Source organism: Dermochelys coriacea, chromosome 8, assembly GCF_009764565.3.
Source record: "Dermochelys coriacea isolate rDerCor1 chromosome 8, rDerCor1.pri.v4, whole genome shotgun sequence".
In the NCBI taxonomy this organism is placed as follows: Eukaryota; Metazoa; Chordata; order Testudines; family Dermochelyidae; genus Dermochelys; species Dermochelys coriacea.
This window is the reverse complement of record NC_050075.1, coordinates 47,395,998-47,409,838: the sequence shown is the minus strand read 5'-3', so window position 1 is coordinate 47,409,838 and position 13,841 is coordinate 47,395,998. Positions and strand designations below refer to the sequence as shown.

The window sequence follows — 13,841 nt, the reverse complement described above, 5'->3', positions numbered from 1 at the left end:
TTATAGAGCCACCCTCCACATCTGGGCATGACATCCCCCACCCTCACCCCCCCAGGTGTGACCTGGTGGGCTAATTGGCCTAACACATCCATTAACCCTTTGTTTGCCAGTGTTAGGCACACACCAGATCACACCTTGAATTAACTGTAGACTGTCCCTCTTTAGCACCGTTTAGCCAAGCTCTACATTTTAAGTTTTCCTCATGAAATGATCCTTCCCGCCCTCCCAATCGGTTTTGTTCTGTTCTCTGAATACCCGCCAGTATCCTTCTGGTAATGTGGTGTCCGGAAATCAATGCAGCATTCCAGGTGCAGTCCCGGGCCAGCCATAGGCAGAGACACAGTCAGAGTAGAACCATGGAGGGAAACCATATCCTGAGTACAGCCTTGAGGAGTCAACATGACGTTAAACACACAGTATAAACTAAGTCATGTTTAACATCATGTCAGTTGTCTGTAGTTACCCCTAGGGTCAACCATGACTAGCTGACACAAAGTTAAACATGACACTACATGTCTATACTTAGGGCTAGATCATGTTCCACACTGTATTCATTACGACAAATCCTCAAGGTCAAGTTGTAATGTATGATTTCCCAGTGTAGACAGGCTTCAATTAAAAGACTGGCCATGTCATATAAACACAGCAAAGAACTCTTACTTCCCTGCTAGACAACATGATGCCGTCGTGCATGCAGCCCAAAACTGCATTCAGCATTATTGCAACCTTATGTTTCATTTGTTGGCACCATTTCAGATCCATTTCTATGTGCAAGAGCTATGAAAAATAACTCACCATGGAAATGGATGCTTGCTGGTTCTCATCAAAAAGTAAGCGGTGAACTGTCGAGTTTAGGATGGTAGGACTGTCAGCTTGCATGAGACTGTGTACAAATGAGCCAGAACTTCTGTGGATTTTGTGGGAGGTCAGGGAACGCTCTGTGTGTGTGTGTGTGTGTTTGAGAGAGAGAGCGCGAGAAAGCGAGATGTTGACTGTGATTCTTTATGCAACTCTACATTGACAATAAATGAGCAGTTTTACCCCAGTGATGTGGCTAGACTCCATAACTTGGCATTGTGTTTCCTTATTGCTTAGCACAAGTAGACCTCCTCTAGTGTGATTGCATAGACTGCCAGGACAGCACTCATACTCACCAGCCTTTTCATCCCCATATTTTCCTTGTACATGGTTAAAAATCCAGCAGAGTGGGATGCTAGGCATACATGTAGTGTATGGGTCTATTCTGGATTCTGGTACTCAGCTGATATATACCTATGTCACCTGATTACTTCTCCTTCTGTTCTCATCTCCCACCTGCCACATAGTCAACAGAATGTTTCTCTTTCTTCCAGTGCTCATTGCTGCTGCAGGTACCTGACTTATGTACCATGTACCCGAGCCGTTCCCTTTGCAGTTCAGCACCTTGGATACTTTTCTGGTCTAATTATACCATAGTGCTTTGGTGGCCATGCAGCGGTTGGCATTGAGCGCCATCTTCTGGCTGACATTTTATGAATATAAAGAATGAAAACAACTTCCTACAGCCCCAAGCCCTTTTACCTGTGTCACTCTTTTTTTTAAATGGAGCTTTTTACTGACACAACATCCTCATATCTTATACAAAAAAGACTAATAATACACATTTCCAGAATGTAAGCAGTAATCTCAAACCATTTTATTAATCAATGTCACATAGAGCACAGCACATATTAGATTAAAATCAGCCACGATTGTGTAATCATAAAAACATTAAATACATAACTTAGTCAAAACCATACTGATAATATAAAACCTAAGCAGATTATATTCATTATATATAAAGATCTTCTTATGCTGCCAGTTTATATTTAAATAATATACTGACATGAAAACCATAAAAGGGTACCTCTGATTGATTGAGCTGTGACAATTTACATCTGCCCCCAAATATTCAGTCCCACAGAACTGCTTCTTACAAAAACATCAGCCACTAAAATATGACCTCGGGTCTTTCCACTGGACTATTGTGTATGCAATGTTACCAAATGCAATATTCAAGAAGGTGTCAAAAAGAACAGTTTGTAAGTTATGAAGTGCCTTTTCCTGAATTGTTGAAATTAACGGGAGTTTGCCATCAATGTTAATGAGACCAGGATCAGACCCAAAAGGTCTGTACATTGTTTATTTATATACAAGGTATTTTACTTCTATCTAGTATTATGTTATGTTCTTATGTTCAGACACACATGAATGCACATACAGACCTTTAATCATGTCTGTCCCTAAATGACAGATAAATTTAAAGGAATAAGTACACAGAAGGTCTGTAGTCACTGCCTTTTGAGTTATACAACAGGCTATTTTATCTGAACAGAGTGGATGTCACATACTTTTTGCAGAACATATATGATCCTGAACTCTAGGGCAGATATCTTACAGCAGTTCTATGATTTACAAACAGTACAGAATTACATGCAGAAGAAAGTGCACAAGAAACTAAATATGTATTTATATAGATTACAATACTTAATCCCATGGGGATGAAATTGTTTCAGCTCTACCTGTTGCATTCACGAACCAGAGTGCCTGGCATAATTGCTAACTCTGATAGTGCTCCCATTAGCAGTGGTTTAAAGTTACTATATAAAAACTCACTAGGAATTGCAGCAAAACACCCTGACCATAGTGTTACAGGCAGATTTATTAACTGTGACATATTGTTACAGTACATTTACTTCAACAATTACCAGTGAACCAAATCAATGGTTTGTAAGGCAATTCCATAAATATTTCCTATTCTAACTATTTTGCTTTAAAAAATGTAATCTGTGTGTTTCCATGGGAGAGATCTCCAGCTGTGTATATTGCAAAGTGTTCACTCCACCCTGGTACCTACAGACTGACCCCAGAGGAGTCCAGCCTCTCCCATAGACAGCAGCTTATTTTGTCCCCATCCAGAGAATGAATAGAGATCTCCCAATCACTGTAGCTGTACATTGAGTGGACCCATGTAGTCTCTTGGTAAACGGCTAGGGTTTTACCCATAGCTTGCTTGTCTTCAGTGGCAGAACCAGATGACTGAGCATGGTATCTAGTAGCAAGATCCGAGGCTAATCATCTTGTCAGCAAAATGTATCAACACCTGGCCACTTGTTGAGGACTGCATAGCTCCATTTCCTGAGAGGCTCTGAGGCATCAGTGAAGATAGCTTCAATTCCTGCAGAGATAACAGATTTCGTTTTTAAAACAGGAAGATACAGGCACAGATTTGTATTCCCTTATTCCAAAGCTCTTTTACATCTGGCCAATAGCCACAATGTAAAGGAGTTTCTACTATTTCCTAAGGCTGGGCACAGAACCTAACACAATAATATTTAGTCACAGGAATAGCCATCACTGAATTGATTAATCTGTCAATCTCTGGGTACTTTTATGGCTTCATCACCACAGCATGTATGCTAGGTGTCCCATGGTAAGTAAGGGGTTAATTTTATTGCTGGAAATACACAGCAGTTAAAGGTCATTCTAAAGATCAATGTGTTCTATGTTTGTTTATGTTTTAAAAAGGAGTTTTAAATTATGAGTGTAAACATCTCATGTATCTTACCGGAGTCACTTGGCGTTAGATTAGATGAGCAGTGCTTTGGAAGGTATGTTCTGAATTGAGACTCTGGCAGCTGCTGTAAGATATAGAAGAGAGGGATTTATATACAAATGTTCTCTACATCAGTGTGATGTTAGCAAAGAATGATTGCAATGCTTCTCATGTGGTTTTTTAAATACAACATACCTGGCAGGAGTAAATTTCTTTGCTGCAAGAGAAAAAAATAATATCATTAGCATTCTGGAGATGACCATCCTCATCTTGCACGCTATTTATTTCATTGTTTTGTTGGAGAATTACCCCACTGATTTAACAACAGAAATATGTTATAGACTGAGTCGAACTACCATCACCTCTTCTCCATAACCCTTCCGACTTGTAATGGCCTTAGACCTGGAACTGTTCCCCAAACTATTATAGCCCGTGAGCAGAGCAACTTGTTACACCTAGGCCTCTAGGACCAGCCCCTCTGCTCCCTGTGAAAAATCAGTACTTACTAGTAGAACTGAACAGGTATCTCAATGAATGCTCCACATATATTTGCCTAACTAACACAGTGTATTATTCTCTTAGTGTGCCTTAGTATCTCTCTTGTGTTCATGTTCCATTCATATTCTAACAAGCACATTGATTGTCAGGAAAATTAACAGAAATAATGAATCTTAAGTGAATATTAGGGAATATTTCTTGGAAGCAAATTCTCATCTTGTAAATGTAAGTCGTTTCATTGGAAACCTGATTTTATTTCAGGAAAATGAAAGATGCCATGTGACTGATTTGTCCAATTAAAACTAATCAGCATTGCTCATGTTTTGAATATCAAATGCTTGTAACAAATTGTTTGTGAGCAAACTGCAGAGCAGGAAAGTATTCAGCAAATAATTTTTAAAGTACAGATCAATCAAAAATGGCATAAACTGCTTATGCACTACTTGTGAGAAGAAAGAGAGGCTCCGTTTGACAAATAAATGATTTGCTCTGAATTATTTGTTCAGCTCTGCAGTCATTATTGTTTCTATAGATATCTGTTTCTATAACAATCATTATTCATATCTCTAGAAACAAGGTGGTCCAGTAAAAGACATTATTTCACCCACCTTGTCTCTCTAATATATTGGGACCAACATGGCTACAACAACACTGCAAATGCCCTATCTGGCATACTGAGCAATAGCGGTTGGAGCACCAGTGTTATTTCTGGTTGATGTCCTCCTGGCTGATCCCTGGTCAGTTCTCCTGCCAATAACTTCTAATGATTAAAACTGGTTGAAAAACATATTTTATTTTCTGCAACAGTGTTCAAAGAACATGAAAATTCTTCATTTTTGTTGAATTTGGGGAGATTTTTGTCAAAAACCTGAAAATGGAATATTTCGAGGGAAATCTGAAAAATTTCAACAAAAATAGGGATTTTCTCACTGAAGTTTCCACTTTTTTTCTTTCTGAAAAATTTCCAACCAGTTCTACAGAGGGTGCAAATAAAGAGATGAACCTGGGACAGTATCTCACCTTTCCTTCGAAGGCGCTTTACAAGCCAAATGAGGAATGATGCTGTCAACAGGAGCGAGGCTCCGGTGGCTGCTATTCCAACAGAGACGTAACTGAGCAGTTCTTCAGGCACTTTGGGAGCTAGGAGGACAAAGAAGATCCTATGAGATCAGGAGGAATGCATGGTCTCTGAAGTGCTTTCTGCTTGTTCCATTTCCATTCAGTCCTATTACAAGCAGGAGGACAGCTGCTTATTTCCTTTGGTTTCTCACACTGAATGGTGGCACCTGCTGTATGCAGGACTGGGCAGGGAAAGCCTTTGCATATGCCAAACAATGCCTGAAAGTTTTATGCTGAAAATAGTCCCATCTAAGTGGTAGCAGCTTAGTGAGGATGGAATTCTGCAGGGTCCTCGTTACTTTGAAAGGATCTTTAGGGTCAGATTTTGATATCTTTACTCCCACTGAGTAATGTCTGACTCCTTGAGCAGTCCAACTGAAATCAATTAATTTACTCAAGGAGTAACGTACGACACAATGTGAGGAAAAGTATCTTAGGGACGATCGGTGGGATTTTTGAAAATGCTCAGTGTGGCCCATTGTTGGTCCTATTGCAATCAGTGATACAACTCCCATTGACTTAAATAAGAGCAGAGTAAAGCCAAAGTGGAACATTTTTTTAAATCCCACTCATAATTTACAACCACTTATAGAAGTGAGCTATTTGGTACTAGCCTGAAAATATGTCAGTTATGAGGTATTTAGAGCTGGCAAAAAAAAAATCTGTCTAAACGCTTTTTTTTTTTAATTGGGTTTTTGCCTCAATGAAAATTTTCACAGAAATTGTCTGCTTTCCTTGAAAATTTTCAATTTTTCAATGTACAGCCAAAAACTCAGAAACATTTTCAGCTGAAAACCAAAAAATGTCAATTTCTGAGTTTTCGGGGTTTTTAACAAAAAGTCAAATATTTTCAGTGGGAAAAAAATATATCTGACCAGCGCTAGAAATGACAAAAGTCTCTCTTGTTGCATCCCATCCTTCCCTACCTTCTTGTCTAATAACAAGGCCAGGCCCCTTCAGCATCGCTAGTCACAAGTAAAAACACACATAAAATACCTTCGCACGTTGGCTGACTTGCAGTCCAGTTCCCTGCAGCGCTGCACTGAAGTACTTTAGAGCCGTTTAGCAACCATCCCCCTGTACAGTTAAACTCGCAAACTGTGCTGTATGCAAAATCTCCAAAAGAGTGTGAACAATTCATGGAGCCCTTCTCAGGGGGTATCAGGGTTTCACACTGTGCAACTGAAATACAAAAACACATACAAACGGTTAACGAAGACTCTAAGAAATGTCCAAAACTGACTCCCACTATTAATGCTAGTAAATGTGCACCATACTTCACCATCTGCATTTTGTTTCTGGGATAAATGTCCTTGCAGTGAGTTTTTCCGAAAATATATTAGACTTCAGCAAAGTAAAGGGCTGGTACTACTACTATATCAAGCTAACTGTTTTTTTCAAATGTTCTGCACTTTAAGACTTCAATAGGAATCACTTTAGATCAGATCCTCAGCTCATCCATTGATTTCAATGGAGCTAGGCCAATTTGAACCAGCTCATGAGCTGGCCTTACTCTTCAATACGCAGGGTTTGAGGTGTCATGCTTGTAACAGATACCTAGGCTCCTGAGCCTGACTTTTGATTATTTCAAAAGGACAAAGACCTACCTTCACACTTTGGAAAGGGCTCTGACCATTCTCCCTGAGCTGTGCACTGAATCGTGGGCGATCCACTTAATCTGTAGCCCTCCTCGCAATGAAACTCACAGGCCGAGTTGTGGGTGAATTCTGGATGACCACCGGTACATTCCACAAAGCCATTTACAGGCCCGTTCACTGCTTCACATGTCACAGCTGAGCAACACAGAGAGCACATCAGCGATTAGTTTGGATGCCACAGGAGCACTCTACACAAGCACTGAGAGCCCTGTGTACTGGGAAGGGCAGTCATAAAGAAAGGTACCTTCGCATTCCGGCTGCTGTCCATCCCACTCTCCAGAAACACCGCACTGCAGCCTGTCTGTTCCCTTCAACACAAACCCTTCTTTACAGGCAAACTCACAGGTTGAATTCCACAGAAAGTTCGCAGAGGCGGGAGAGCACATCAGGGAGCCATGAGCTGGAGCCTTTAAGCCATCACACTGCACAACTGCAAATCACATGGAATAGCAAGGAGCTTAGTTTGGAGCAAAGTAAGAGAAAAACTTTTCTTCTGCATGGTAACACAATATACATTGATGTGAGCTGGGCGTTAGAGAGCAAAGCTATCTCCCTGCAGGCTAAAAACGTGACTAGGAGTGCTGAGATCCGGTTGTCTCAGGGGACTGGACACGGGATTTCAGGATGTCTCAGTATTTCATAGCATGTAACTTAAATACAAATATATTCTTGTAAGATGTATAAAATATCTCTAAGAAAGGTTCTAAATTATGCCCCATTTCTGGTACCGACAGATGTCCACCAGATTCCACTTTGGAGACTTCTGCATTTCTCTGATGGGAGCAATGATCTTTCAGTGAGTTTTCTCTAAAGCATTTTAGAGTTCAGCCTTTCTGAAAAAAGATGCTGCGTGAATTTCAAGAGCTGATATTATCACTGTATCTAGCTGATTGGATTTGCAGAGCTTCTGCACTCAAAGCACTTGATAGGAATTGCTTAATCTTAAATGCACAACGTTCCCGGTATGCAGTCATGCTTCTTGGGGGTCTGCTGCTCACAAGCATTACTTCCCCTGTCTGCACCTTATTTTCTGCATCTGTAAAATGGGGACAATGACACTGACTTCTTTTGGAAAGTGCTTTCAGATCCATTGACGAGAAGTGCTGTTTAAGAGCTAGGTATTGTATTACTATTAATGGATTATTTCAGAAAGGACAAAGACCTACCTTCACACTTTGGGAAGGGCTCTGACCATTCTCCCTGAGCTGTGCACTGAATCGTGGGCGATCCACTTAATCTGTAGCCCTCCTCGCAACGGAACTCACAGGCCGAGTTGTGGGTGAATTCTGGATGACCGCCGGTACATTCCACAAAGCCATTTTCAGGCCCGTTCACTGTTTCACACGTCACAGCTGAGACACACAGAGAGCACATCAACGATTAGTTTGTATGCCACAGGAGCACTCTACACAAGCACTGAGAGCCCTGTGTACTGGGAAGGGCAGTCATAAAGAAAGGTACCTTCGCATTCCGGCTGCTGTCCATCCCACTCTCCAGAAACACCGCACTGCAGCCTGTCTGTTCCCTTCAACGCAAACCCTTCTTCACAGGCAAACTCACAGGTTGAATTCCACAGAAAGTTCGCAGAGGTGGGAAAGCACATCAGGGAGCCATGAGCTGGAGCCTTTAAGCCATCACACTGCACAACTGCAAATCACATGGAATAGCATGGAGCTTAGTTTGGAGCAAAGTAAGAGAAAAACTTTTCTTCTGCATGGTAACACAATATACATTGATGGGAGCTGGGCGTTAGAGAGCAAAGCTATCTCCCTGCAGGCTAAAAACGTGACTAGGAGTGCTGAGATCCGGTTGTCTCAGGGGACTGGACACGGGATTTCGGGATGTCTCAGTATTTCATAGCATGTAACTTAAATACAAATATATTCTTGTAAGATGTATAAAATATCTCTAAGAAAGGTTCTAAATTATGCCCCATTTCTGGTACTGACAGATGTCCACCAGATTCCACTCTGGAGACTTCTGCATTTCTCTGAGGGGAGCAATGATCTTTCAGTGAGTTTTCTCTAAAGCATTTTAGAGTTCAGCCTTTCTGAAAAAAGATGCTGCGTGAATTTCAAGAACTGTTATTATCACTGTATCTAGCTGATTGGATTTGCAGAGCTTCTGCGCTCGAAGCACTTGATAGGAATTGCTTAATCTTAAATGCACAACGTTCCCGGTATGCAATCATGCTTCTTGGGGGTCTGCTGCTCACAAGCATTACTTCCCCTGTCTGCACCTTATTTTCTGCATCTGTAAAATGGGGACAATGACACTGACTTCTTTTGGAAAGTGCTTTCAGATCCACTGACGAGAAGTGCTGTTTAAGAGCTAGGTATTGTATTATTATTAATGGATTATTTCAGAAAGGACAAAGACCTACCTTCACACTTTGGGAAGGGCTCTGACCATTCTCCCTGAGCTGTGCACTGAATCGTGGGCGATCCACTTAATCTGTAGCCCTCCTCGCAACGGAACTCACAGGCCGAGTTGTGGGTGAATTCTGGATGACCGCCGGTACATTCCACAAAGCCATTTTCAGGCCCGTTCACTGTTTCACAAGTCACAGCTGAGACACACAAAGAGCACATCAGCGATTAGTTTGGATGCCACAGGAGCACTCTACACAAGCACTGAGAGCCCTGTGTACTGGGAAGGGCAGTCATAAAGAAAGGTACCTTCGCATTCCGGCTGCTGTCCATCCCACTCTCCAGAAGCGCTGCACTGCAGCCTGTCTGTTCCCTTCAACATAAACCCTTCTTCACAGGCAAACTCACAGGTTGAATTCCACAGAAAGTTCGCAGAGGCGGGAGAGCACATCATGGAGCCATGAGCTGGAGCCTTTAAGCCATCACACTGCACAACTGCAAATCACATGGAATAGCAAGGAGCTTAGTTTGGAGCAAAGTAAGAGAAAAACTTTTCTTTTGCATGGTAACAGAATGTACATTAACAGGAGCTGGGCTTTAGAGAGTGAAGCTATCTCCCTGCAGGTTAAGAAAGTGACCAGGGGCAGAGGCACTATAGAGCTATCTAGGGCAGGGTTAAGGCAATGCCCCTCCCTGAACTGTACTTCTTCTGGGATAAAGGGAGGCCTGTAGGCTCCAAATCTGTCAATCTGGAACCCAATTCACTTTAAGAATTTAATTTTAAAATAGTGGGCCAGAGCCTCCATTGCTGTAAAGAGGCAAAGCTTCATTGAAGTCAACAGAGCCATAAGGATTTATGCCAGTTGAGATCTGGCCTACAGTTCCTTGAGAATTTACCTGTACATGCTGGAGTGGGTGAAGACCAGTTCCCGGAGGAGGTACACCACACTGGTTCAAACCCAGTTGATTCATAGCCTTCTGCACACTGAACCTCGCAGGATGAGTTGTAGCTGTAGTTCTGTAATGGATGGCTGCACTCCAGGGTCCCTTGATCGGGTTCTTTTAATTGGTCGCAAGTCACAACTACAAAGGAACACAAGGAGGCCTACAGTCAGTGCCACTTTCTCAACAGCAAATGAAATAAACTAGCTAGACGTACTGAAAACTAGCTGACATGCACATCTCCCTGTTTGGAAGGCAGTAAGAATTAATCTTACCATACTGGCATTCAGGCCCATAGAATCCAGCATCACAGAGGCAGGTATGATTGTTAATGGTCTCCAGGCATTCTCCATGGCCACTGCAGGAAGACTGGTCACAGGAAGCTAGAAGGAAATTCAGCATGGTTATAAAACAAATCTATCCCCTTTTACTAATTAATCTGTTTAGAGCCACTGCAGCGCTTTACTTATCCAGGAGAAAACACACTCCGGATAATAAATATTTTGCAAAGTAAACAGAGGGTGAAGGTTATGCCATTTGAAATTACATTGGTTTTGCATCACAGCATTTCAGAAACCAAGACAGTTGAACCTTGCCACTCACAAAAGTATTGTTGTGGCTGGAAACAGACTCAATTTATATCAAAAGTTAAATCACAAAAAGAACAATAGGCTTTTACATGATATAATAAAGGCTCTAAGTTCTGCATTATTAGCTTGAAGTAAGCAAGTAGCTCTCAGTGGACTACTCACATGCTTAAAGTTAAGCCTAATATAGTAACAATGTTTAATGCACATATATAGGCTAGTTAATAAACATCCATTTTCTTATTATCATATAGGCTTTTGGGGATTGATTGAATTCTGTACCTGCATAGCACAAGGCAACCTTCTCTTTGCTGCATCTTTCATCATTCCATTTGCCTGCATCCTTCGCTCTTTTGATGTAGATTTCAACACAGTCCTCGTCATTCTTTCTGTTGTTTGGTTCATCCTTAGCCCAGTTTTTAGCCTCTTCAGTCAGCCGTTTTCTTGTTCCAACCCAGGTCCACTCATTGTCAATCTTCCTGATTCCAATCCAGTAATAACTTGGATTGAAGGGTAAAAATGCATTCAGATGGACAATTTCCTCCTTATTCTGAATGGCAACCATATTTGTATAGTGTTTCCTACACCATTCCTCCGCAAGCTTATAGGTCATATTTTTTTCTGAATAGTGGTATGTCCAGCAATTGCCCTCCTGAAGCACCATAAGTCCTAGAAAGAGAAGATGCAGAGAAGTTGGTACCCTTTTACCTGCGCTTCCTGTTCTGTTATTAAAGGCCATTTTTATCTCTTTATATTATTCTGCTTTATGAAGAGCATTTCCTGGAAGAATTAGAATCTATCTCTTTGAGAGAACTGATCAGAAAAAGAACTTCAGTAGCTAGAACTGCAGTATATAGCACAGAGATATTTAGAAGTACAGAAAAATCCCAGAATGTTACAGAGAGAGAGAGAGAGAGAGAGAGGAATGAAAACAGCACAGAAATTTAGACCAAACATTCAAGGTGTCAGTGTCAATTAGTTGACCTACATGCTACCCACCTACATGCTATGTTTTGGATAGAACTTCTACAGTAACCTAGACCTTATTGCTTTTTTCTAAAGAAGAATATATCTAGATCTCAGTGGATATTGCATAAGTGCAGGTAATTGAGCCTGTATATGTAGTGGCTGCATTTTCTTTATACAACGTTACAATAGTCTCCCAATCTGACATGTCAATATCAAATGTAGGGTCTCCAGCTTGTCAAGGATGTGTCCAGTCATTGCCCACACTGGGTGGATATGCTGCAAAGCCCCACATAGGGGCCACTTTTGGGCTTTGGCAGTTGAGAGAAGAAGCATGCCATCCCATCTAATGCTTTCTACGCAAATCTGCCCTAAAGCCCTAAAGCTTAACCCAGTTACTGCACCCCCATTTACTTCAGAAGGAATCTGCAAGAAAACAGCAGTGCTGTTACTTCCAGTCTAACTTGTTTTCCACTCAGATACATGCTCACTTACCGTAAGTGAGAACAGAGAGGAACCACAGGCCAATCATGTTTTTGAGGAACTTGTCTTCACTTTGTTCTTTGAAGAGATAGCTGCAAAAAACAAACATGCAGAATAATGGCACATGGTTTAAGCACTGATATTAACTTATTGCAATACAATAATGCAATACAATGCTATTTTCTATAGCATCTTCCCTATATGTTATTTCACAAATCACTTGACGGGGTTAAACAGCAGCATGACTCTCCACTGGGCTAGAGTATTGTCTAAAGCAGATCTTAATGGAGAGGCAGACTGGAAATTAAAGTAACTTGTATAGGACATTTGTGTAGTGTTACTTCAGATCTGACTAAAAGAAAAGGAGTACTTGTGGCACCTTAGAGACTAACAAATTTATTAGAGCATATTAGATGCATCCGATGAAGTGAGCTGTAGCTCACGAAAGCTTATGCTCTAATAAATTTGTTAGTCTCTAAGGTGCCACAAGTACTCCTTTTCTTTTTGCGAATATAGACTAACACGGCTGCTACTCTGAAACCTTCAGATCTGACTGAATCTGACAGATCACTGACAATGATCTCAGCTAAGATATTTATACCTTTGGAAGGATTCAATTTTTATCAGTAAAAGTCAATAAACATTGATTTCAATCAAGTAAGAAAAATGCTGCTTGAGAACTTATTAGAGTTTGATTTAAGGATATTTATTTTGCATATTGTGACACAAGATATTGACAATTTGTGTTTTAACTGTTATAAAACTTTAACTTTTTGAATCTCAATGTCCACTGTCATGAAATAATTATTGTCTGACTCACACAGTCACACACATACCCCATAATTTCTGATGCCCCATAATTTCCCACAACTGTGAACATTTAAATTAATAAAAACTGGAGGGGAAAATGCTTAAAAGCCGTAATTTTGCACAACTGTGAAAATTTAAATCAATAAAAAATTCTTTAAAATGCTTAAAAATAAACTAAACTTTTTATTCATCAAAATTATACAAAAATAAAAATTGAATTCTGCCAAGCATGTATATGAAATACAACAAACCTACTTGAATGGCTATTATACTTACAGATTGTGGCTGTGATGCCTGGTGCTATGTAGCAGCCTGGTAAAGATGTGTCTTCAGCGGCTGTTTTCCTTTGCTAAGTCACTGCAGAGGTTCTTATGCTAAGACTCAGTGGAGAGCTGCCAGTCAGTGTGTACCCGTTGCCTTCAGCTTGCAGCCTTTTTATTCTATCAGCTCATACTTCCTAGAAATTCCAGTGACGTGGCTCAGAGGATATTTCCTAATAAGAAAGTGAAAAATTCCCCAGGAAAAGGTATATCCCTGATGCCAAAAGTCACAAATACACACCCATATGCCTTCCTCTCCCAGACACAAACCAACACCATGATGAGGGTTTGCTGTGTCCCGGCTCATAGATTTTAATTCAGATTAACGCACAATTCCAGGATATCAAGAGAAAATAAATATTCAGACTCAACTAGTCTTAGTCTTAGATCCAACAGAGAATATAGATTGTGCCAGTCCCAGTCCTCATCAAATTATTTCAATGACCAAAGCAAAATTATTGGGGTGACAAGGTATTTCTTGGACACAATGTGCACTTAACAATCAGACTTTCCAC

At 40.8% G+C, this 13,841-nt stretch overlaps 1 protein-coding gene across 4 annotated transcripts; it reads right to left on the bottom strand.

Annotated features, from left to right (window-relative positions):
• Positions 1-1,653: 1,653 nt before the first annotated feature.
• Positions 1,654-13,446, bottom strand: SELE (selectin E). 4 transcript variants are annotated; one of them, XM_038414687.2, is made up of 16 exons: positions 13,283-13,446; positions 12,209-12,288; positions 11,030-11,416; positions 10,436-10,543; positions 10,116-10,301; positions 9,528-9,713; positions 9,233-9,418; positions 8,311-8,496; positions 8,016-8,201; positions 7,094-7,279; positions 6,799-6,984; positions 6,188-6,373; positions 5,093-5,212; positions 3,770-3,791; positions 3,587-3,659; positions 1,654-3,196 (listed from the first exon to the last, which is right to left on the bottom strand). In XM_038414687.2, the coding sequence occupies exons 2-15, from the start codon at positions 12,243-12,245 to the stop codon at positions 3,602-3,604; spliced, it is 2,220 nt and encodes a 739-aa protein (XP_038270615.1). In that variant the 5' UTR covers positions 12,246-12,288; positions 13,283-13,446; the 3' UTR covers positions 1,654-3,196; positions 3,587-3,601. The 4 variants fall into 4 exon arrangements, 3 of the variants coding, with proteins under 3 accessions (XP_038270615.1, XP_043346424.1, XP_043346425.1); XR_006273656.1 differs by having other exon boundaries at positions 3,587-3,791; positions 13,283-13,432; XM_043490489.1 differs by lacking the exons at positions 6,799-6,984; positions 7,094-7,279 and having other exon boundaries at positions 13,283-13,433.
• Positions 13,447-13,841: the final 395 nt, after the last annotated feature.